Raw genomic sequence first — 24,817 nt, 5'->3', positions numbered from 1 at the left:
CCAGATCCGGCCCCCGGGCCTTAGTTTGACTACCCATGGCTTAGGACCTCAGGCTCCAGGAGCCACCCTGTAACAGCTCCCTTCCTGAGCACTCTCCTCAGGTGTGGGGAAGAACTCTGCCTAAGAGCCTGTAATCCTGGGCACTTAGAGAAGACTGTCCTAAAATGGATGGGCCAAGGATTTAACTCCATGTAAGGAACACTCAAGGCTAAAAACAACTCTCTCCCACCACTGGAAAACGTTGGTTTCTGTTAAAACCGAGGGCAGAATTTGTGGTTTTGGCAACAGCCAATTTTTACTGAAATTATTTCCAGGAACATCCCCAAAGTTAAAGTTCGGGAGGATAAAACTCACCACCCAAACAAGAACAACATGTCAGAATTTGGAAGCACATCAGTGGCAACCTTGCTGGCGCTCGATATTTCGACACTTAAATTCAGAGTTGAGAAAAGGAGAGAATGGTGGTCAGTTTGGAGAGCAAATCCCAGCGGGGTAGCTGTGTTAGTCTGTTACAGCAAACCTAAAGGGGAAATAAGCTGTCAAGTTATGAAAGCAGCTTTAAAAACAAACCCTCCAAAAAACCCAAGAAGGAAGTATTTGGCTGTTATAGCTGGTTCCACACCAAATAGCTACTCCTGACCTCACTAAAAACACTCTCTTTGCATGGTATGCAAGGACCAGGCCATAAATGTTTCCAGGGACTCAACCTTTGATGTGTTTTCTGTCTGGTTCCATGGTTACCAAGGCACTGACGTATAAATGAAGGATGTCATGCCATGGTTCCACACTGGCCTTGCCCACCTGTCCATGGAGCCAGCCAAGGGCGGACCCTTCTGGTAGTAGCACCTCATTAAAGATGATAGCAAGTTGGGTCACAGGCATTCGGACGGGTGGCCTCTGGAGAAAGCAAATTTGGCACTGGCAAGAAGTCTCCCCGGGGTGTTTCCCACCCAACTCAGTGCTAGGTTACCCATCAGACAGGCTAAGCATGTGCCCCAGCAAAGCAAACAAATGAGATACTGTTTCGATTTTGATTTTTAATAAAGAATTTGATTATTTATTTATTTTTAAAAGCATTGAAGTAGCCATCATGGGGAAAACCAGATCTACATTTCACTGATGAATTGTCAGCAGATGTGCAGACCATATTGCCAAAGAAGTCTCGGTGTTTGGCATGCAGAAGGCACTGCCTTCAATCCCTTGCACCTCCACCTAGGGCTGGGAGAGACTCCTGCCAGAAACCCGCGAGAGAAGCTGCCAGTCAGTGCAGGCAATACTGAGGCTACGCTCTCACTTTCTCACTTGGTATAAGGCGGTTTCATACATTCATAAGGTGGTCTGTGTTGTGCATCTATCTATCTATCTATCTATCTATCTATCTATCTATCTATCATCTATCTATCTATCTATCTATCTATCTATCAATCATCTAATCTATCTATCTATCTATCTATCTATCTATCTATATCTATCTATCTATCTATCTATTTTTTTGTATATAATTTTTATTAGTTTTCCATTTAATAATATACAATCATATCATTGTTAACCACTTTACCTCTGGCTCTTTAGAGCCCATCGACTTCCTTTCCTCCCGCCTCATGGCTTTCAAAATCAACCTTTATATCATTGCATTTTATACGTTTTCCAATTCTAATTTCACTCGTTACAAAAAGACATTAAAATTTAGATTAGAATAAAATGGGAGAAAGTTTCTCATTACAAGTCTTCAGACAACCCTGCTAGTGATGTTAATTGCTTATTACAGTAATCTTTCAAATATCGTATAAATTTACTCCAGTCCTTTTGGAATACTGGATCACGCTGGTTTCAGATTTTTCCTGTCAGCTTCGCCAGTTCCGCAAAGTCCATCATTTTCATCTTCTTTCGTTGGTGGTTCTTGTTGCCTGTCTATCATCTATCTATCTATCTATCTATCTATCTATCCATCTATCTATCTATCACATGGGTAGGCAAACTAAGGCCCGGGGCTGGATCCAGCCCAATCGCCTTCTCAAGTGTTTTTACATGAGTAGAATGTGTGCTTTTATTTAAAATGCATCTCTGGGTTATCTGTGGGGCGTAGGAATTAGTTCATTATTATTTTTTTCAAAATACAGTGGTATCTCAGGTTACAGATGCTTCAGGTTACAGACTCCGCTAACCCAGAAATAGTACCTCGGGTTAAGAACTTTGCTACAGGATGAGAACAGAAAACGCGCAGCAGTGGCGCGAGAGGCCCCACTAGCTAAAGTGATACCTGTGGTTAAGAACAGTTTCAGGTTAAGAATGGACCTCCGGAACGAATTAAATTCTTAACCCAAGGTACCACTGGCTAGTCTGGCCCACCACAAGGTCTGAGGGACAGTGGACCGGCCCCCTGCTGAAAAAGTTTGCTGACCCCTGTGCCTAAACTTTGGTGTTGAGCCCCTGATCTCCTACCCTTCCACTCCAATTTTCTAATGAATTCTGGAAACTGTAGTGTGTGGGGGGGGGGGAGGAGTAAGCGGAAGTCTGTAAACAGGAACTAACACCAGCACCTCATCAGAACACAATCCCTCGAGTTTCCTCAATGGTGAGAAAACCGCTTGCAAGTCTTTTTTTATGCTTCCTGCACAAGGCAAGAAATATTTGAAGAAGGCTGCAAAGAGTGATGGCTGCATGTCTTTGCACCTTTCTTTGGGTGCATTGGCTTTTTTTTTTTTTTTTTAAAAGGACATGTAAAAAAATATGACTTGGGGGAGGGCAGTGAGACCAAAGGGATGTGCTTTTAAATAAGGTATTTTCTCCAGCTCTTTGAAAGTCCTCATTCCATATGCACAGGGTGTGTTTCATAATGTGATGCTTTATGCATCTGCTTTGGGCTGCTCAGCTGCAGAAACGCAAGCTCCAGAGCTGGGTTTTGGCAATGTCATCAGGATCTCAGGCACGCATCGACTTGATTCCCAGCTCCTTTTGCTGGCTGAGCTGCTTCTTATAGGTCAGCAGTTGCAAAAGTTCCATGTCTCCCTCCCCTCTCCCGCCACCACCTCCAATCTTTGTGAAATCAGCAAAACTGTCTCTTTCGTGCCAGCACACGGGATGTTTTGCTTTACATATTCATCTTCTATTCAGCGGCAGAGTCGATTCACATGCTTTTTTTTTTTTAAGCAAAAACAAAACAGGTTGCGTTTCTTGCGAAACCTTTGGCAAAGATCCACAGCCGTGCTTGTCAGGACTGCTCATTGAAAGATCCTTGCAGGTGGATCGTAACAAAACATTTATTGCGTTACCCTAGAACTCTTTTTTCACACAGGGCATAGTTTAACTGTGGAACTCACTGCCACAGGAGGCAGTAATGGTGATCAACCTTGTTGTTGTTGTTTAGTCGTGTCCGACTATTCGTGACCCCATGGACCAGAGCACTCCAGGCACTCCTGTCTTCCACTGCCTCCCGCAGTTTCGTCAAACTCATACTGGTAGCTTTGAGAACACTATCCAACCGTCTCGTCCTCTGTCGTCCCCTTCTCCTTGTGCCCTCCATCTTTCCCAGCATCAGGGACTTTTCCAGGGAGTCTTTCTTCTCATGAGGTGGCCAAAGTATTGGAGTCTCAGCTTCAGGATCTGTCCTTCCAGTGAGCACTCAGGGCTGATTTCCTTCAGAATGGATAGATTTGATCTTCTTGCAGTCCATGGGACTCTCAAGAGTCTCCTCCAGCACCAGAATTCAAAAGCCTCGATTCTTCGGCGATCAGCCTTTTTTCTTCTTCTTCTTCTTTTATAATAATTTTATTAGGTTTTACAAATATTTTCCAACGTAACATCATTTTTATATAATCATCAAAGCTACATTTGGCTATATAAGCCTGAGACCTCCCTCATCCTTGTCTGTTGGTTTTCCCACCTAATCTCTAATAATGCATTTTCATAATTTATTATTATTATTAAATCTTAATCTTTGTCAATCATTTATATATTATACTACTACTAATTAATAATCATTTAACCTTATAAAACTTATTGTAACCCTACTAGCAATGTCAATCGTTTTCAATTGTCTTTCAAATATATCATAAATTTATTCCAGTCTTTCAGAAAAGTCTGGTCCTGCTGGTTCCGAATTTCCCCCACCAATTGTAGCCAATTCTGCATATTCCAATAGTTTCATCTGCCATTCTTCTTTTGTTAGTATCTCTTGTTTCCATCTATGGGCTAATAATATTCTTGCTGCATTTGCTGCATATAAAAACAATGTTTTATCTTGCTTATGTATTTCTCTACCTACAATACCTATCAAGCAGGCTTCTGGTGTTTTTTTAGAAATGTATACTAGGTGAAGGCTTTTTGGGAAATGATATATAACGAGCTTAAAAAAATATATACATTTTGGAAGGTGTTTCATTACGAAGCAGAATCATAGAAATAATGGTAAAGGTAAAGGGACCCCTGACCATTAGGTCCAGTCGTGACCAACTCTGGGGTTGCGGCGCTCATCTCGCTTTATTGGCCGAGGGAGCCAGCTTACAGCTTCCAGGTCATGTGGCCAGTATGACTAAGCCGCTACTGGCGAACCAGAGCAGCGCATGGAAACGCCGTTTACCTTCCTGCCAGACTGGTACCTATTTATCTACTTGCGCTTTGATGTGCTTTTGAACTGCTAGGTTGGAAGGAGCAGGGACTGAGCAATGGAAGCTCACCCCGTTGCAGGGATTCGAACCACCGACCTTCTGATCGGCAAGTACTGGGCTCTGTGGTTTAACCCACAGCGCCACCCGCGTCTGTTTCATTACGAACCAGAATCATAGAAATAATGGTAGGAATCTCTTTATTTGATGGTGGCTATTAACTGAAGCGTGCTTTTATGTTCCCCTCTCCCTAGCAGGACAAGAAGAGTTTTGGGAAGCCTGTAAAATGAATGCTGCTTCCTGTCCAGCCCCACACCTCAATGCACTTACTGGCAAATAAAGTGTATCCACAGAAAATCTGGGCAATACATGTCTTATTTAACTTGTAAGGCCGATTGAATGTTGCCGCATGCAGCTGTGGCCTGCATCTCCATAACCTAAGAAGGAGCCAGAAAGCAGGTGGTTTGTCCTTGCCACTTGAGTAGCAAATTCTGCCAAGGGGCTTTGGCAAAGCTGCTCGGCCATGAGATGGTCACAACAATATAAACACAACACATAGGCAAATAGTTAGTAGAAAATATATAATAGAATAATGATATCAAATTATAGGAGTAAGCCAATCAAAGTTCGTATATACAATACAGTGGTGCCTCGCAAGACGAAAAGAATCCGTTCCGCGAGTCTCTTCGTCTTGCGGTTTTTTTCGTCTTGCGAAGCAAGCCCATTAGCGGATTAGCACTATTAGCGGATTAGCGGGCTTAGCGGATCAGCTGATAAGCGGCTTAGCGCCTTAGCGGATCAGCTGATAAGCGGCTTAGTGGCTTAACGGATCAGCTGTTAAGCGGCTTAGCGGATCAGCTGATAAGCGGCTTAGCGATCAGCTGTTAAGCGGCTTAGCGGATCAGCTGATAAGCGGCTTAGCGGCTTAGCGGATCAGCTGATAAGCGGCTTAGTGGCTTAACGGATCAGCTGTTAAGCGGCTTAGCGGATCAGCTGATAAGCGGCTTAGCGATCAGCTGTTAAGCGGCTTAGCGGCTTAGCGGATCAGCTGATAAACGGCTTAGCGGATCAGCTGATAAGCGGCTTAGCGATCAGCTGTTAAGCGGCTTAGCGGATCAGCTGATAAGCGGTTTAGCGGCTTGGGAAAAAGGGGGGGGAAAGGAAAAAAACCCCGCAGGAACTTGCAAGACATTTTCGTCTTGCGAAGCAAGCCCATAGGAAATTCGTTTTGCGAAGCACCTCCAAAACGGAAAACCCTTTCGTCTAGCGGGTTTTCCGTCTTGCGAGGCATTCGTCTTGCGGGGCACCACTATATAGCAGAGTGGTAGGAGTCTGAGGGGAGCGACGTTGAGACAAGATGGCGGCGATAATGGCGGCCGCGGGAGGAGCAGCGGCGCTGGCGACGGTAGGGCCCGGCCTCGCCGGCTCAGCGGTGGCGTCGTCGTCGTCCTCGTCGTCGTCCTCCGGCGGCTACTGCCCGCCAGCCCTTCCTCCTCCGGCTCTCCCTCCGCCCCCCGGCGCGGTCCGCATCGGCGACCGGCTATACTCGGGGGTCCTCATCACGCTGGAAAACTGCCTTCTGTCGGCCGACGCCCTCCGCTTCACGCCTTCCATGAGCAGCGGCCTGGACGCCGAGACCGAGGCTCAGCTCCGAGTCACCGGCTGTGAGCTCATCCAGGCCGCCGGGATCCTGTTGCGGCTTCCTCAGGTGCGGAAGGAGCGAGCGAGCGCTAGGCCTAAACCTAAGGCCTAGGCCGCACTCGCCTCTGGAAGGGAGGCCTTGAAATGGGATTAAGGAGGGACGGGGAAGAAAAAGGAGAGAAAAGGTCAGAGAGAACCAGGAGGGGGCTTCGTTGGGCGGTTGAGGGCAGTTGGAAGGTTCTGGAAGACGGTTGGAAAAGAACCTGTTACAGATTCTGAGCGTGTATCTGTCGTGGTGTTGTTTTTTGTCCTATCTGAATCTAGACATCGAGGCTTCAGGATCCAGCGCTTTTATTTTTATAACTTAGTTCGTATTTAGTTCATACAAAAAAAAATATGTATCTTGCCTTTGAGTCATTCAGGTAGCTTCACAAGTCGATCCAGAAGTCAGTGTAAGAGAATTGCAGGTAAAGGTAATGTACTGTGGCTTTTGTACATATGTATGCATTTATATGATAAAAAGTAAGCTATTTTCTTTAGCGTCTTCATAAGTTGGAAAAGTGTACAAGAATTGTGGAGGGGGAATTCTTTTTTCCTTCTGTAATGAAACTCTAGGTGCTGTCCCATCCCAGCCCTCCTTTCTTTATTCATTTTCTGCCCCCTCCCCGAAGCTCTGCTTTTTATACCATCTCACCTGATGGAAAGTGTTCTGGCAAACTGAAAAGCTGCAGTGTTATTTGGTGAGTTTTTAGATAGTAGTAGTATAGATATTGCCTAGCTCTGTGTTCTCAAAGCCTGGGTCGTTGTTAGTAGTATGTTTTTATACAGCTGTGAAAAAGTTCCGTTCTTCCTGGGAAGATACCGACAGCTTTAGATAAAGAATCACTATATTTCTATCCTGCCTCCTTACAGCAGTAAAATGAGGTAGGTTAGAAAGTTTCTGGCCCAAGGTCACTCAGTGATTTCATTGAATGGAAATTAGAGCCTGGGTCTTTCTGGCCTGGTCCAAGTTTAATAGTCCAGCCACACTATACCACCACACTGGATTTCTTTTAGCTAATTATTGCAGCTAGTTTATTTTACAATAAAAGTGCTACCATGCTATATATCTATATATATGATTAAAAAGCATGACTCTCCAGTGTGTCTAAATATATTAATACATACCCAGTAAAAAGTGGAGAAGCCTATTATAGAGAGCAATAAAGTTCAAGCTTCTCTGTTTTTATTCCCCACCCCACTTCTCTTTCTGGGCACCTCAGCTTTCCTCTGATCCTCTGGATGTACCTGGCAACAGAATGAGCAGAGTGGTAGCGAGGACCTTTCAAAAGTATCAAAAGAAGACGTCTCAAAAGTTTCAAAAGTAAAGTCTCAATAGTTTTTCAAAAGTTTCAATGGAAGATGTCTCAAAAACCTCAAAAGGACAGTGTCTCCAGAATGATGCTGCTGTTTCGTAATAGTCTGTATCAGCTGGAAATAAGATGCAAGGCATACAACCGATGAATGATAACAAAACTGAGCTACCTGCATACACACTGTAAAATAAAGCAGAATGGACAAAACAGAATAAAGGTACATACCCGATATTTTTCAACAGAATATGTAAGTAAGATACATGCTAAGGATCAGTGCTCACTAGATAGTGTAGCTATTGATACTTCCAACACAATTGCATAGGACATATAAAGTAAGGCACAGGTGTTTCCAATAACGATATACTTAGAGGAACAGTATGGCATATACAACATAGAAAAACAAAGTAGACCCATGAAAAACAAATATATAGTGGAATGGTATTGAATGGTTTAAACATAAGTGGAATTGTAATGAAATTAAAAAGTTTTGGGGAAATGATATATAACGAACTGAAGAAAATGTTCCAATTAATATTTGTTAAAAAACTTGAAGCATTTTTGTTAGGGATTGTAGGGAAAGACCTGCTAAGGAAATTGAAAAATATCTTTATGTATGTGACAACGGCAGCAAGAGTCTTAATAGCACAAGGATGGAAGAATGAGGAAATCCCGACTAAAGAACTATGGCAAGAGAAATCGATGGACTGCACAGAATTGGCAAAATTGACACACAAACTACATGACAAGGATAACTGTGATTTTAAAGATGAATGGGAACCCTTTACAAAGTATTTAAAGAAACAACAAAATGAACTGGACTCCTTGGCAGGCTTTGAATAAACATTCACAAACTTTTTATTGATAACACTCAGATAAATAAATTAAGGATCTGTACAGTTTTGTAACATGCAGAAAATAACATAGGTTGATAAACCAGAGAGAGGCGCTGAGGGAAGTCTGGGGGGAGAGGCGGGTGGGTTATGTTTTTGGGGAGGGGGGAAGGGAAAAAACAGAGGGGGGAAATTTAAGGATGATACATTTTTTTGATAAAATGTGATGCTGAAATAATTAATAAAAAATAATTTAAAAAAGAATGCTTTAAACATACAACAAATGATGCGGGCAGCAATTTTAAAATGAAACAAAGTCAAGTTCAGAATTTAGCCCCCCCCCCCCCGGATAAATTGATTTAAACAGAAAAATAAAATGAGTTTCTTGTTGACGTAGCCGCCGTTCAAAATTTGCCTAATCCCGGATTTCTTTTGATTTACCCATAATACTGTACATAATAAATCTGTGTCCGAATGTTTATGGGATATAAAATGTTCGACCAAAGGTGCCTCCATAATGGCATTTCACATGCGGGAACAATGTTCCCCAATGCGAACCCCGACTTCTCGTGTGGTGGAACCTATATATAATAAATTATATGGACATCAAATAAGTTAAACCACATCTTTAGTTTGACATGTACTGAATTGACGTGTCGAAAATCTAAAATTAGACTTATCATAGATCTCTTTGATCCGTAGTGAAAATGGGCAGGATGAACATCTACCACACTTGTAATGGCCAATGGGGCCAAAATTGCTGATGGACCAAGTAAGAGTCATATCAGTGTGAACCAACATTTGGTCCCCCTAAGGTCAATTAAGATTAATCACAACCAGCACGTTCCACAGAATGTGCCAGTGCTTACGTATGATTCTGATAATTCTATTTAAATAAGCCATATATTCTAACGATCCCGTGACACTGGTATTAGATGTTGTATTTGGAGTGAGTAGTGTAGAACGGTCCTTGATTAAGGATCTTTGCTCCCTAGCAGCTGCCTGAAGGAGAGGCTCCCTTGGAAAACCAAGCTGGACTGGAAACCCCCCGAGGTTGAAGGGAAAAGGACTCCATTGGCGCCTTTGCACACACTACTCACCCAAGGAATTCCTGGTCATAGTGGAAGTTGACAACCATCCCCAGGAGAGCAATCAGCAGCTGTGGGAAGTTCCAGCGCACAGCTGCCTTGTAGTCCTCCATCCTGAGGATGGCGTGCAACAGGCTGATGAGATGTTGCTGGAAAAGAGAGAGGTGCAAGTCACTTTCCCTGCTTTCCTGCAGAATACAGGAACCCCTAGATATTACCCTGGGAAGAAGGAAGCCAGAAAGCAGGTGGTTGGTCCTTACCACCTGGATGGCAGATTCCGCCAAGGGGCTTTGGTAAAGTTGCTCGGCCGTGAGATGGAGCAGTTGTTCTTGGGCAGCCGATGCTAAAACCTCCTTCCATACTCTCTGGCAGTCTCTGTGAATGCAAAAACAAGAGCAATGGTCAGATTCAAGTCTTCTGCTTGCTGCCATGCTCCAGAGAGAGGAAATGGCAGCAAGGGCTTTCTGAGCAAGCCCTGCAGCTTGCCAACAATACGATACGATACGATAATACAATAATCTTTATTGTCATTGTCCCATGCAGAACAACAAAATTGAAAAATCTACATAAGACATTCAAAAACCAACAAGCCTGCTATCCCAGCTATCCCGCCCTGGTTAGCCCCCTAAAAACTCTGATACCCCATTTTTAAATACAATATACAGTACTCCCCTAGAGACTCCTTACACTGCGTTTAAAACCAAAATCACATTTGGGTAGAAACTGTTTCTCAGGCGGCTAGTCCTAGTCTTTAGTCCCTTAGCCCAGTAGAACCTGGAGGGCTCCATACCCGAAGGGAAATTGGAGGAGGTATTCAACCACTTTCTCCAGGTGGTGGTGTGACAAGATGGAGAAAGCGAAGACAGCTATGTTTCTGCCCTCCACTGTAGGCCCCTGGGTGATCTTATAGAAGGCCTCCAGCAGCACCTTCACCTGTCAGAGAAAAGGAGAGGGTTGCTTGGAGAGTACAAGGAAGCGGGGCTGTCTGCAGGCGGATCCCTCCATCCCTCATTGAAAGAGGGACCCTTGACCTGTGCCACCACAGCCTCTTCCTTCCAAGGTACCACTCAGGGTCCTGGGGAGTATTGGACCCAGGCAGCTCCAGGGCGCCAGTTCCCCTATCCATTGTGGGCCAAGAGAAGAAGCTTGCCAGTCTGCTCCCAGAAGAAGGATTCCCCCTTCCTGAACCCATGTTTCTCAGGACTCTTGGCTGAGCTTCTTGTCCTGACATTGCCAGGCCCCTCTCAACTAACATGTGTCCTGGCCACCCAATGGCATGAGGTTGCCTCCCCTACACCAAAGCGGAGAATCTTCTTCTCTCCTACCTTTGCAGATGCCTTACCTCCACTTTTGTGCCGCCAAACTGCTTGATGAATTCTTGCAGTAAGTGGGAGATATCCAACGGGTTGAAGCTGCTCTCGACAACCAGGTCTCTGGCCAGGAAGCACATGGCCTCCAAGAGCTGCTCCGCAGGGAGAAAGGCACCAAAGACCTGAAGCAAGAGAGGAAGGTCAGAGATGCCCACAGGGCAGGGCTGGGGAGCAGAAAGCGCAGGTGCTGCCTCTGCAGAACCCAGAACATGTGGCTTGAGAGACAGCGACTTACCCTGGCAAGAGAGTAACAATTATTCACGAACAATTCAGGAACCGGTCCTCCGGTGGATTTGAGGACCTTCTCAGCTCTGAAGATGAGCATTTGGTTCCATGACGTTCGTGCCAGTGTCTCTGCAAATATAATAATAATAAATGTTATTTATACCCTGTCCTCCCCAGCCGAGGCCGGGCTCAGGGTGGCTAACAAGCAATAATAAAAACAAGTTGAATGAATACAACTTAAAAACAAGATTAAAATACAACATTAAAACATTAAAATGCAGCCTCATCACAGAAGGAGAAAGGAAAAAAGAAAGAGGGGGAGGGAATCAAATTGACTCCAAGCCAAAGGCCAGGTGGAACAACTCTGTCTTACAGGCCCTGCGGAAAGAAATCAGATCCTGCAAGGCCCTGGTCTCATGAGGCAGAGCGTTCCACCAGGCCGGAGCCAGAGTTGAAAAGGCCCTGGCTCTGGTTGAGGCTAATCTAACTTCCTTAGGGCCCTGGACCTCTAGGGTGTTGCTATTTATGGACCTTAAGGTCCTCCGTGGGGCATACTGGGAAAGGCGGTCATGTAGGTACGAGGGTCCTAGCCCATGAAGGGCTTTAAAGGTCAAAACCAGCACCTTCAATCTGACCCTGTACTCCACCAGGAGCCAGTGCAGCTGGAAAAGCACTGGGTGAATATGCTTCCATGGCAGGGACCCCGTGAGGAGCCTCGCTGCAGCATTCTGCACCCGCTGGAGTCTCTGGGACAGCTTCAAGGGCAGCCCCGCGTAGAGCGAATTACAGTAGTCAAGCAAAGGAAAGCTCAAGGGTTAGTTTGGGTCTTGCTCACCTCACCCCATGCTGGGATGCCCAGGAGAGCAGCTCCTCACTGGCCTCTGTCCCAAAACAAGGATCTGAATCCTGCAGCCCGGCTGAAGCTGGTAAACCCTCCACTAGGGAGTCTGGGGCTGGCGGGCTTTTGATACCCCTGCATGGTTACAATGCTTCCGTTCAGTAACTCACATATTCCTGAATCTTCTGCAGGAGGTCGGAAAGATCTTGGAGCGCCTTTCTTTGGATCAGCTTCTTCCGACTCTTCATTGCCACTATGTCAGCCGTCAGTTTGGCCTTCGGCTGGTCCTTGCTGAAGCCTTCGGGAGCAACATCAGCCGCATCCATAGATTGTGTGGTTGGGATGCTGAGGGGATGCTTATTTACAGTAGTCATGGCCCATTGAATAGTAGAACTGAAACAGGGCTGCTTGTGTCAGGATGGAAATGGCTGATCCCTCAATTCCCTGGAAGTTCCCAGCAGCTTCCATTGCCTCCTATCCTTGAAAGAACTCAAGCAGGACCACCTGCAGTCCATGTGAAGCCAGTTGACCCTCCATTGCGTGGTCTTGGGCTGGCTGGCTGGCTTTTGGTACCACTAGCTACAGCCTCCTTGGAGCTAGAGGAATCCCAGAATGCATCCAATTCCTGCCAAAACAAGGCTTGCAATTTGGAACCAATCAGCTGATCCATGCCAAGTGCAAAGCCTGCTAGGATCAGCTGTACTACGGCCCAACTCTGTTCTCTAGATCGCTAATGTGTTCAGATGCCTGATTGTCCCCTGGGCAGCTTGCAGGGTGGGCCTAAAAGGGGCAGCCTGAAGGCTTTTGACGTACGTACCTGCATGGTTGCAGTGCTTCCCTTCAGTAACTCACATGTTTCTGAATCTTTTGCAGGAGTTCGGAAACATCTCATAGTGCCTTTCCTTGACCAACTTCTTCTGACTTCATTGCCATGATGATAACCATCAATTCAGTCTCTCTTGTTTTCGAAAATGCTAGCACCTTCATCTGCTCCAACCTGTGTTCCTTATTTCAAATTCTGTATTTCTCCTTGTTCTGGGAGGGGGTGGGTTGAAATAGAAAAGCATAAACTCAGTCCCTCAACCTCCCACTTTCTTCACCTTGGCAGTTTCTTTCCAACATACTGTATTTTCTCATGCATAACATGCCCCTGTGTATAAAACAACACTATTTTTTAGTAAATGGGGGGAGATTGTTGTTAAGCTTTTTGGGGGGGGGGGTTGCCGACGACCGCTCACCCGCCTGAACACCGCTGCCAATCACACACCTCAACAAAGCCACCGATCCTCCACCCGCTCCATTTCTTCTAGGATAATTTCGGAGATTTTGTCTTTGTTGAAATCAATTCCCAGTCCATGAGAAAAGGGGAAAAAAGAAACAGGAATGTTAGAATGTGAGGGATGGATCAGACCCCCAGGCAGGCATGTCACATTTTTGAAAGCAGATTTCAAAATATACTAATATGTAGATATTATTATTATTATTATTATTATTATTATTATTATTATACATTTGAGGGCGGGGACTGGGATGGAGAACATCTTTGCAAAATGGGGACCAGTGAGCATTTCAAAGCAAATTCATGTTTTTTGGGGGGGTCAGGAAAGCCCAGATGAGGTAGGTTTACATTAAAATGGAAACAAACTAAAAATTTCTGTCCTCAATGTCATTAGAGACCCTATTGATTTATTTATTCGTTCGTTCGTTCGTTTATTCACTTAGAGCAATTGTACCCCTCCCCTCAATGAAAAAGGCTACCAGAGAGGCTTACACAAAATAAAAACAAGACACATTCCTTACTCGCAGACATCTATTGAGTAAACAATCTGACAAACAGAAATGCAACACACAAGGAAAGAGAGCAAGGAGGGCAGAGGAAAAGACAACTCGCAAGCTCAGGCCCCAGGGTCTAGAATGCTGTTCTCATCTCTCCCACTGAGGCAGCCTGATGAAATGGCTGCCGCCAGATGACAGTTGGGGGAGAGGAGGCCTGAGGGAGCTGGCCTGTCTCAACAGAGCCCATGGCATTGTTTCTCATCCGTCCTTCCTCCAGGAGCAGAGCTCGGCCAAGGCTCCTGTCTCTCCCTCGCCTGCACCTGGGAGCAGCCCTTTCCTGTGACGGACTCTGTGGACAGGTGGGCAGCAGGGCTCCCTGCCTCAGCTCTGCAGAAAAACCAGCTCCACCCGGTACCCCCTTCTCCTCCACTGGGCTAGCCACTCACACTTTCTTTTCTTCTTCTGTTTTCCCCTTTCCCTTCCAAACTATAGTACAAAGATAACATCCAGCATGTAGAAATAGAAATGAAGTCTATTCTAGATTCACATGTACATAAATCAGAAAGAATCCACTGTTCCAAATAATATTCAATTGACTTCAATATAGGACACTAAAATTTCCTTTTCGGCATTCCTTCTCCTCTTCCAAAAACTTGAGCAAAGCTCAACCCTTTCTTTGACTTTGGATAGCTCTTTGCCAAACTTGGTGATACCATTAATCTAGGTTCCAGAGTTAAGTCCCCTGGCCATGGCAACCTCCACTTACCTCCAGGAGTCGTTGGGACGCCATCTTCTAATGTAGTGACTGAGCGAAGGTCACTGCAGGCCACCTCTGCCAACCTCGGGATGCTGAGGATACTGGAATCTCAGTTCAAATGGTCACAAGTTCCATTGTAGGCAACAGCCATTGAGAACATGGAATTCATGGCCACAGTGCCAAGGTTCTGGAAGACTTTGTGTGGCCTAGTGATTAGAATGCTAGACTCTCATCTGGGAGAGCAGTTTTCAAATCCCCCCTCAGCCCTGAGACTCAACTGCATGACATTGGGCTAGTTACTCCCTCTCAGCCTAACCAGCCTCACAGGTTGTTTTGAGGAGAATATAGGGAGAAGGAGAAATATGCATGTCGTATTGAGCTCCTTAGGGACGCGGGTGGTGCTGTGGGTTAAACCAAGACTTTGGCCACCCCATGAGAAGAGGAGACTCCCTGGAAAAGACCCTGATGTTGGGAAAGATGGAGGGCACAAGGAGAAGGACAAGATGGTTGGACAGTGTTCTCAAAGCTATGGACATGAGTGTGACCAAACTGCGGGAGGCAGTGGAAGACAGGAGGGCCTGGCGTGCTCTGGTCCACGGGGTCACAAAGAGTCGGACACGACTAAACGACTAAACAACAAATTTGTTGTTAGCCACCCTGAGCCCAGTTTTTGAACCGGGAAGGGCGGGGTATAAATAAATTATTATTATTATTATTATTGCTACTATTATTATTATTAGTGCTCTGCATGGAGCTGCCCAGGGTGTTGCTGAATCCTGAAAGCCTTGCCTTGCATTCATACAGACTTTGCCCCGGCTTGCTCTTTTTGCCCAACCCAGAGCTCTTAGCTCAGGTCAGAACCCCTGAACTGCTATAGCCAGAACACATCAAAATGTCAACATCAAGGGCAAAAGTTGCATGAGGGGGAATCCCTGGAGGATCCTCGAGTAAAGCGTGAAGCTCTAGCTGCCCTTACCTGGAAGGAAGCACCACTGAAATCAAAGGTGTGGACTTCCAAGCTAAGAGTTGAGTTTCACAAGTCCTTCCTCTGCCTAGGGTTATTTTGCAATTTCAAGGATCACAGTGGGCAAGTCCAGGTGGCACACAGCGTATGCCTTTCCCAGGAGCTGCTGTCAGCTCCTGGGGCCTTGGGCTCCAGAGAGAATGCAATTTATACCCACCCATCGTGTTTCTAATTTCTGGGATTTTAACTGCAGGGCCATGAGCTGTATTAAGGACACGGCTGATCCATCGCCAGTAAATCAAAAAAGAAAAGGGGAATAAAACCAACCTCCAAGAGGTGCTTTGGAATAAATTATTTCCCCATGTCATGAGGGGAGATTCACTTGCCTGCCACATTTTAATGCACTTCCAGATCGAGATAGATAAGGTGAACTTGCTGCATTAAAAAGTTAAGAATGAGCACCTCCTGGCTGGCTTTAAAGCTCAAGCATGGTGCAGATCATAAATCGAACAGGATGGCAGCCTCCTGCTAAATGCCAGGCTGACGGAATGCAAATATACACCTTTTCTCACTCACCATTAGGCTCAAGAAGCAGAAGAGCTGCTCCAGGGAAGCTCATAGCAGAGGACAAAGGCTGTTTGCAATGGGGAACATAGGGCTGGATTTTGGGGCTGAAGTCTGTGCTCTGCTAACCTCTAGGCTGCCTCTGAAGATGATTCGGAAACTTCAGCTGGTGCAGAATTCAGGGGCCAGGTTGCTCATCATGGCAAAGCAGTTTGAGCACATCGCACTGATCCTGGCCTGACTGCACTTGGTGCCACTTAGTTTCTTGGCCCAATTCAAAGTGCTGGTGTTGACCTAAAAAGCCTTAAATGGCTCAGGGCCACAATACCTCAAGGACTGCCCCTCTCCATATGAACCAACCTCGACCCTGCGATCATCATCTGAGGCCCTTCTTTATGTGCTTCCTCAAGAAGTCTAGAGGGTGGCAACATAAGAATGGGCCTTTTCTGAAATGCATTCCACTGGGAGGTTTGTCTGGTGCCGTAACAACAAAGCAAAGCAAAGCAAAGCAAAGCAAAGCAAAGCAAAGCAAAGCAAAGCAAAGCAAAGCAAAGCATTTTGTACCCCGTCCATCTGACTGGGTTTCCCTAGCCACTCTGTGTGGCTTCCAACATTATATATCTTTAGGCGTGTTATGTACTGAGTTGAATAGGGTCCAGAATGCAGCAGTCTGATTGGTCCACAGGAGCCACCCAATCCAGCTCCAAGTGGAAGTGAATCCGCAACCTCAGTGGCTTACAGGTGAATCCCGGAATTAGCCAATCACGTGGGGCCCATTGTGTAAATAATGTATATAAAGCAGACATTCTGGGAGAACTTCCATTTTCCTCCTCACCACTATGAGCTGAATAAAGAGCATGAAATCCACTCTCAACTCCGAGTATAAGAAAACATTCCTATTCATCCAGGCCTTTGGCTGATTAATATTCTACAGCCTTTTATATGTGACCGGGGGCGGGGAGGTTATTGTTGTTTTTGCTTTAACGATTTATTTGTGCTTTTAACTTGTATTTTTATTTTGTGAACCGCCCTGAGACCTTTTGATGAAGGGTGGTATATAAATCTAATAAATTATAAAGATATAAAAAATAATCTCTCTGCTTAGCCCACCTCACAGGGTTAGGAGTTAAAATGGGAGCTGTTGTTCCTCTGTGCTAGGAAGGATGGGACAAGAACACGAGAAGCAGAGAGAGGGAACTATTGTCTCCATGTCCTGCTGCCTGGCACCTCTTGAAAGCTGGAATAGCTAGATCTTTGACCTGATCTAGCAGGGCTCTTAAGTTCTTAACTTGGGCACCAGAGATACAAGGGTACCTCACAAAGGCATCTATTTAACCTGTAAACTCAGCCATCTCAAGGACTTTGGAGCAGGCTTCCTCAACCTCGGCCTTCCAGATGTTTTGAAACTGTAGCAGGACACACACACCCCCAATCATTCAGTTTGTACAAACACGACACACACACACACTCACATGACATACACAACGTTTCTGTTATAGTAAATAGTAAATCAACCATACATCGGATTTACACCGGTCCACTTTTATTTTACTCTATGAAGGAAGGACTATCCAAGGGGGATGGTTTGATACAGGATGGCCATAATCCCTTGAGCATACCAGCACATACACAGGAGCCCTACCCAGTTGGCATGACAACCTTGATGGTCCCAGACAGAAGACCATCAAGGTCACAAAGGACTTGCATATGGGAGTGGATTCAACATGGACTGGAACAAAGGACAATGATCAGATCTTCCCTCTGGGGGCAGGAAACTGCCAGCTCCCCTTTGTCCTCTGGAAATGACTCATGGGGAGGGGAAAGGAGGAACCAGCCAGGTGACAAGATACTCAGGTTACCTTCACAACTCCTCCCTCAACCCCTCCTTTTTGTGATGTGTCAATGATGTAGTCATGATGTAGTTGTGATCTAGTTCTAGGGTTGTAGTTTGGGGGATTAGTAACTAATAAAAGTTGGGGTCTTCTTTTGTTTCACCTGGTGGCAGGTGGGAGTTCTGTCGTGACAGTCTTCAATAAAGACCAAGCCTACTGGCTGCTGTTTTGCTCTGATATTCCTGGCTGGTGTCCTTGTTTTTCTTGTCCAAGGGAGCCCTCGGATTTCTCCGTTAAGACTACAATTCCCATCATCCCTGACCGCTGGTCCTGCTAGCTAGGGATCATGGGGGTTGTAGGCCAAAAACATCTAGGTTGAGGAAGCCTGCTTTGGAGCATCAATATTTAGATCTGTAATATTTAAGATCTCCCGGTGAAGCGTCGCAAAACTCCAATTCAACAGTTTCAAACAGAAAGCAATGATAACATCCATCTGACTCTCAGGCCAGGTATTGCGATGCAGACAGTAAGCAGGTGGAATGATTATAGCCAAGAAGGCAACCTGGTGGTCCTCAACTTATAAAGGAGGGCTGCAGATCTAGGATATGTATATATTAAGCTGTGGTTTCAGATTGGCTCTCCAGTGTTACCTGATTTGCCCAGGCCAGAAGGATTCTGGGATACTGTGGCAATGGGCAGGCTCAACCTGTTTGCCATTCCCTCCTTCAGCCACTTGGTGGCGCACGGAGTTACAGGGTTCCTGTTCTGAATCCTGCAGCATCTGGCAAAACAGGAGAATCCCCATCTCCCTAAAGATGGAGGAGGAAGCAGGAAGGGATGCCTGATTGCTCCAGCTCCTATATAGATGATTACAAGCCAATCCTTGCCTCCCACAATCCAGTTCGTTCTTTTCTTCTCCCCCTACTAGCAAGACTCATCAGGAGATTATCACAGCTCTTGTGCAATAGAGCTAGCTTGGTTCTCAAACTTAAACCGTTCCGGAAGTCCATTCCAAAACCAAAGCGTTTCCAAACCAAGGCGCGTTTTCCCATAGAAAGTAATGCAAAACAGATCAATCCATTCCAGACTTTTAAAAACAACCCCTAAAACAGCAATTTAACATGAATTTTACTATCTAATGAGACCATTTAACTATAAGCAATAATCAATGTATTGTACTATAAATAGGACAGTATTGTAGATGATAAAAACTAAAAAAAAATTAAAATCCTTACCTGCACTGATGATAGTCATTGTTTTGATAGGGGATTTTTATCCATTTCCGCAGTCACACAATCAATCAATCAATCAGTAGCTGAACTGGGTTCCACACAGTCACAAAAACAAATTAACTGAAGAAGCCTCAAAAACAAAATAATAATATTATTATTATAATTTATTATTTATTATTTATACTCCGCCCAGCTGGCTGGGTTCCCCCCAGCCATTCTGGGCAGTTTCCAACAAAAGATTAAAAATACTTTAAAACCTCAGTCATTAAAAACTTCCCTAAACAGAGCTGCCTTCAGATGTCTTCTAAACATCAGATAGTTGTTTTTTGCTTTGACATCTGGTGGGAGGGCGTTCCACAGGGCGGGCGCCACTACCGAGAAGGCCCTCTGCCTGGTTCCCTGTAACTTCGCTTCTTGCAGTGAGGGAACCGCCAGAAGGCCCTCAGAGCTGGACCTCAGTGTCTGGGTTGAACAACGGGGGTGGAAAAACACAAAATAAATAGCAAAAACAAAAGCACCAAATACAGTGGTACCTTGGTTCTCGAACCTAATCTGTTCCAGAAGTCCGTTTGACTTCCGAAATGTTCAAAAACCAAGGCACAGCTTCTGATTAGTGCAGGCGCCCCAGAAACAATAGCCGACAGCCGCAATGGATGTTTGGCTTCCGGAAAGCATTCAAAAACTGGAACATTTACTTCCAGGTTTTTGGTGTTTGGGAACCAAGGCGTTTGAGAACCAAGGCATTTGAGAACCAAGGTACCACTGTAATTGCAAGAGCTTGGAAGATGATCTGCTCAAATTAGGAATGCCCCAAATTCAGCTGAAAAAGATCTCAGGGCAAGGCCTAAGCAGATGAACTCTTCAGCATTGGTGCCTCAAAGTGCAAGTAGATAAATAGGTACCGCTCCGGCGGGAAGGTAAACGGCGTTTCCGTGCGCTGCTCTGGTTCGCCAGAAGCGGCTTAGACATGCTGGCCAAATGACCCGGAAGCTGTACGCCGGCTCCCTCGGCCAATAAAGCGAGATGAGCGCCGCAACCCCAGAGTCGGCCACGACTGGACCTAATGGTCAGGGGTCCCTTTACCTTTATTTAAGTACCAGGCAGTATCAGAGTAAGCAAGCAGGTGAGGGAGCCCAGCCAGCCATCCCACCAGGTGCCAGCCCTTGCTGTTAGGAGTGGACAGGCAAGTGGGAGGCCTGGCAATCAGCCGTGCGATGGGCTGGCCTTTTTTGTGCTTGCTGTGTGCAAGGCCTGCCTGGGAGCTGAGCACCCAGTGCTGAAGGGGAACCTTTCGACCATGCAGGCACGGCAGAACCTGCTGCTGCCTCCCAGGTGCTGGCTTCGTGTTCACCTTTGGCCTGTCGCCGTTGGGCCACTAAGGCTGGGGGCATCCTCTTCCCAGGCCCCTGTGGGGCTGGGTGAGGAGGCACCTCTATTTGGGCCAGGGGGGGGGCATGGGTGTAGCCGGGGGGGGCAGCCCAAGTTGTTTTTAGGAAATCAAAGTTGTTGACAGTGCGGGGGGCAGCTCAGAGACCGGGGTGGTGGTGGCTGCTGCCTGGAGGACTCCCAAGGAGAGGGGAGGAGTTCCCTAGAATGGATGGATGGGAGGTTACCTGCTCTTGATGAAGTTGCGCTCCCTCTGTAGGAGTTGGTACATAGCATGAGGGCCTTTTCTGCAGTGGCTTCCTATTTGTGGAATGTGCTCCCCAGGGAGGCTCACCTGGTGTTTATTTATTTCCCCCCCAATAATTTTTATTAATTTTTTCCAAATATCTTAAACACAATACAGCTTAACAATATTAGGTAAAGGTAAAGGGACCCCTGACCATTAGGTCCAGTCGTGGCCGACTCTGGAGTTGCGGCACTCATCTCGCTTTATTGGCCGAGGGAGCTGGCGTACAGCTTCCGGGTCATGTGGCCAGCATCACTAAGCCGCTTCTGGCGAACCAGAGCAGCGCACGGAAACGCCGTTTACCTTCCCGCCGGAGTGGTACCTATTTATCTACTTGCATTTTGACGTGCTTTCGTACTGCTAGGTTGGCAGGAGCTGGGACTGAGCAACGGGAGCTCACCCCATCACGGGGATTCGAACCGCTGGCCTTCTGATCGGCAAGTCCTAGGCTCTGTGGTTTAACCCATGGCGCCACCCGCGTCCCCTTAACAATATTATTCTCCTTTAAATCTATGCAATCTTATGCAAATCTTATGCAAATTAACTTCCCTCTACCCCTCTTCTGGCTTCTCTACATTGCTCCTACTTAAGCGTGATTACTATATACGTGTCTATAATTCCTTAATAAATTTTTGCATTGTACTTTAGACATACATTCCTTATTATATTACAGCATTACATCTTGTGGTCTAACCAAATGTTTACAATAAATGTTATGAGTTTTATTTCAGTCCTATGAGTGTCTTTATTTATGTACAGTTTTCTCTAAGTAGACCATAAATTTGGACCATTCTTTTTGGAATTTCTCATCACCTGGTGTTTATCTGGTTAACATTTTATGGCTTTTTAAATGTGTTTGTGGGAATGGGAGGTATTTTTTTATTTATTATTATTATTATTATTATTATTATTATTATTATTATTTATTTTGTATTCTCATTTTGTATTTTTCTGTTGTGAACTGCCCTGGTATTTCTGGGTGAATGGCAGCATACAAATTTAATAATAATAATAATAATAATTATTCCTGTGCTTAGAAACCTCCAATGAAGAAGTTTCCACCACCTTTCAAGAGAGTCCATTCCACTGTCAAACACAGGGGTCAGCAACCTGTGGCCCATGGGCCTTAAGCAGCCCCGGGGGTCGTTTAAATAGCCCACGAGCCACCCCCAAACCGAGCCACCCACTTGGCAAGTCTCCGCGCACTGCGGTGCCGGAAATCGCGTCTGAACAGACACAGACGCCGGAAATCGCGTCTGCAGAGACACAATCCAGCCCACAGAGAAATCTCCGTGGGAATGAACCAGCCCAAGCGAGATAAACCTTGCCAACCCCTGGTCAAACAGCTCTTGCTATCAGAAGGTTATTCCATTGGTTCGAATCCTACCCTCCAGAGCGGGAGAAAACAAGCTTACTCCATCTTCCATGTGACAGCCCTGGAGATTATTTGAAGATGGCTATTACATCTCCGCTCAGTCTCCTTTTTCCAGACTAAACATACCAAACCAACTATAACAAGTGCCACAGAATAAGCCATCCACATATGTAAGAACTCAGTCCCTTAGCGTAGCAACACCGGCACTTTGGAACTCCCTGCCTATTGATATCAAGGGGGTACCTCCCTGCATTCTTTTCGGTGCCATCTAAAAACATGGTTGTTTAGGCAAACCCGTCCAGGTGCTTAGAAAGTTGATGTGAGTTTTTAGTTCGCTTAAGTCTATTGTTGGGAACTGCGGAACTTTTTCTAGGTTTTAAATTATTACTGCGAATCTTTTAGTGGTTGTTTCATTGTTTGGGGGGGGGTGTTTGTAAACTGCTTTGAGATTTATTTATTTTTTAAAAAAATTGGTATAGCTTGTATGAGATCAATCAATCAATATAAATAAATAAATAATGGGGAAACGCTTCAATTCTTTAATGAGAGCCATCCTGGATCTGACCAAAGTGCATCCAGTCCAGTCTCCTGCTCCTTGGAGTGTCCATACCAATGGAGTCATTTTGAGGTCTGGACAGCAGGAAACAAATCTTAGGTTTGCAGCTATGGCAGGTATAGGAGCCACAATGTCAGAAGAACATCAGGATCCTGCTGGATCCTGCCAATGGTGGCCCAGCTAATCCCAAATCCTGTTCTCACAGTGGCCAACCGGATGCCCCACACGAAAACCCTAGGTCCTGTATTGCATCTAAATCCACCAAGTTACATCCCTAGCTTCCTGGCACAGAGGACCAGAAAGCACCTACCTACATCTTGCAAAGTGAGCCGAGTTCCAATTTGATGCTAACTGTGGGCATGAAAACCCCCTGCTATTTTTATCTCCCCAACAGGCTATTATTAATCTGTCGTCAGTGTTTGGGATTTCTCTCTCTCCCCCCCCCCTTTTATATAGGATATATAAAGTCTCTATAAACTCAGCAGCATGATTTATGACCCGCCACCAAGGGACAACAGGAAAGTAATTCAGCAATGTCGCTTTGGGTTGCCTTCTTAACTCAGGTGCTTAGGATTAATGTCTCCCCTGACCACCACCACATGCTGAGGGATCTTTTACTAGGCTACAGGTGAGTCCAAAAAAGCAAAAGGGGCCAAACCAACCAGATTCCCCATGGGGAGATTTTGCTCACCTGCTTTTAGGAGATCATTTATCCATTCAAGATTCCATGCAGGTGGATCTTCCCTGGGGTGGATATCCTCACGTAAGACAGTCTGGTTCACTGCAGATGTGTGCCTTCTACAAGCTGCCCGTGGTCATTCACAGGCCGCCGTGTCTCTCTCTTTTCTAATTTGTGGCGCTTATATCCAACTTGGCATCTCAGAGGAGTCCCAAAGCGGTTTCCAATCTAATCAATAAAACAAAATGATAGAATTGTAGATTTGGAAAGAACCCCAAGGTACATCTAGTCCCATCTCCTGCAAAACAGGAATCCAATTCAAGAACCCCTTGCAAATGGCCACCCAACCTCTGCGTATAAAAAACCTCCAAAGAAGGAGAGTCCACCACCTTCTGAGGACGTCTGAATTGATATCCCATCTTATTCTCCAAGGAGCTCAAGATGACATACATAGTTCTCACCTTCTCATTTAATCCCCACAACCTGTCCCCAGGTCACCCAGTGAGCTGCATAGCTGAGTAAGGAGGGATTTGAACCCTAGTCTCTCCCAGGGTTTCCCCTTCTGAGAAACAGCTCTTCACTCACAGAAGCTGCTCCTGATGAGCAGTTGCTGGTGGGGTTTATTTTAAAAACTGCAAGCATTTTATGATGTCACAGTAGGGGGCTTGCAGGCGCTGGGCAACCGAAGTTGGCATGAGTGTTACACAAATCTGAAGGTGCACATATAGCAGACATGCACCCTAGAGAAAAACCAATCCTATTCCCTGAAAAAAGAGACACTTTCTTTGAGTTCACAGAGCAATCCTGAAGCCATCTTGACCCTCTTAATGACCCCAGATATTTACTCCGCCGTTGAAGGAAAAACCTTTTCCAATAGTTCTTTTCACTTACAAATCCTTCCAAAGCTATAAACATGAGGAGGCACCTCTCTTTAGGGAAGGGGCGGCAGCTGCGGCTGTCCAGAGGACTCCTAAGGAGAGGGGAGAGGAGAAGAGGGAACACTCCACAAGGGAAGGAGTCAGAAAAAGAACGAGAGGCTGCCAGCTCTGCTGGCAAGGGGTGACATAGCTGGGCTCCTGAGCCTCACAGGGCTGCCGCAGAAAGAATGTAGTTGGTCAAGGGAGCCGTGGACTCAAAAAAGTCCAAAACCTCTGGGCTAAGGGAAACCCAGCCAGATGGGTGGGGTATAAAAATATATTTATTATTATTATTATTATTATTATTATTATTATTAGCAATTTCTCAAGTCTTTAAAAGTTGTTACACACACTTGTCTTGGCTCCTCACCTCCATGCAACATGTACGGTGAGAAACTCCGTCGCAACAGTAAAATTAAGATCTGCCTTGCTTTGACTGGTTCCTGCCTCCGCTCATTTTTCTCTGACCCATCATGGATTTAGCCCCAACTCCAAGAAACTAGTAACTGAAAGGAGGTGGGTCATGGGAATTGAAGAGTACG

The 24,817-nt window shown here is 45.6% G+C and overlaps 1 protein-coding gene across 2 annotated transcripts; it reads right to left on the bottom strand.

The window, feature by feature from the left end:
- Nucleotides 1-5,246: 5,246 nt before the first annotated feature.
- Nucleotides 5,247-23,960, bottom strand: LOC308483517 (uncharacterized protein). 2 transcript variants are annotated; one of them, XR_013989669.1, is made up of 9 exons: nt 13,190-14,919; nt 12,122-12,986; nt 11,124-11,242; nt 10,861-11,010; nt 10,309-10,451; nt 9,779-9,893; nt 9,531-9,667; nt 7,541-7,780; nt 5,247-5,913 (listed from the first exon to the last, which is right to left on the bottom strand). XR_013989669.1 is itself a non-coding variant. In XM_081017550.1 (8 exons), exons 2-8 carry the CDS (start codon nt 19,096-19,098, stop codon nt 7,712-7,714), a joined length of 687 nt encoding a protein of 228 aa, XP_080873676.1. In that variant the 5' UTR covers nt 19,099-19,206; nt 23,371-23,960; the 3' UTR covers nt 7,676-7,711. The 2 variants fall into 2 exon arrangements, 1 of the variants encoding a protein (XP_080873676.1); XM_081017550.1 differs by lacking the exons at nt 5,247-5,913; nt 12,122-12,986; nt 13,190-14,919 and adding exons at nt 19,080-19,206; nt 23,371-23,960 and having other exon boundaries at nt 7,676-7,715.
- Between the last annotated feature and the right edge of the window lie 857 nt (nt 23,961-24,817).

The sequence above is a fragment of the Podarcis pityusensis genome (genome assembly GCF_964106645.2).
Source record: "Podarcis pityusensis genome assembly, chromosome: 8".
In the NCBI taxonomy this organism is placed as follows: domain Eukaryota; kingdom Metazoa; phylum Chordata; class Lepidosauria; order Squamata; family Lacertidae; genus Podarcis; species Podarcis pityusensis.
The sequence above is the reverse complement of the archived record's forward strand: the minus strand, read 5'-3'. Positions and strand labels throughout refer to the sequence as shown.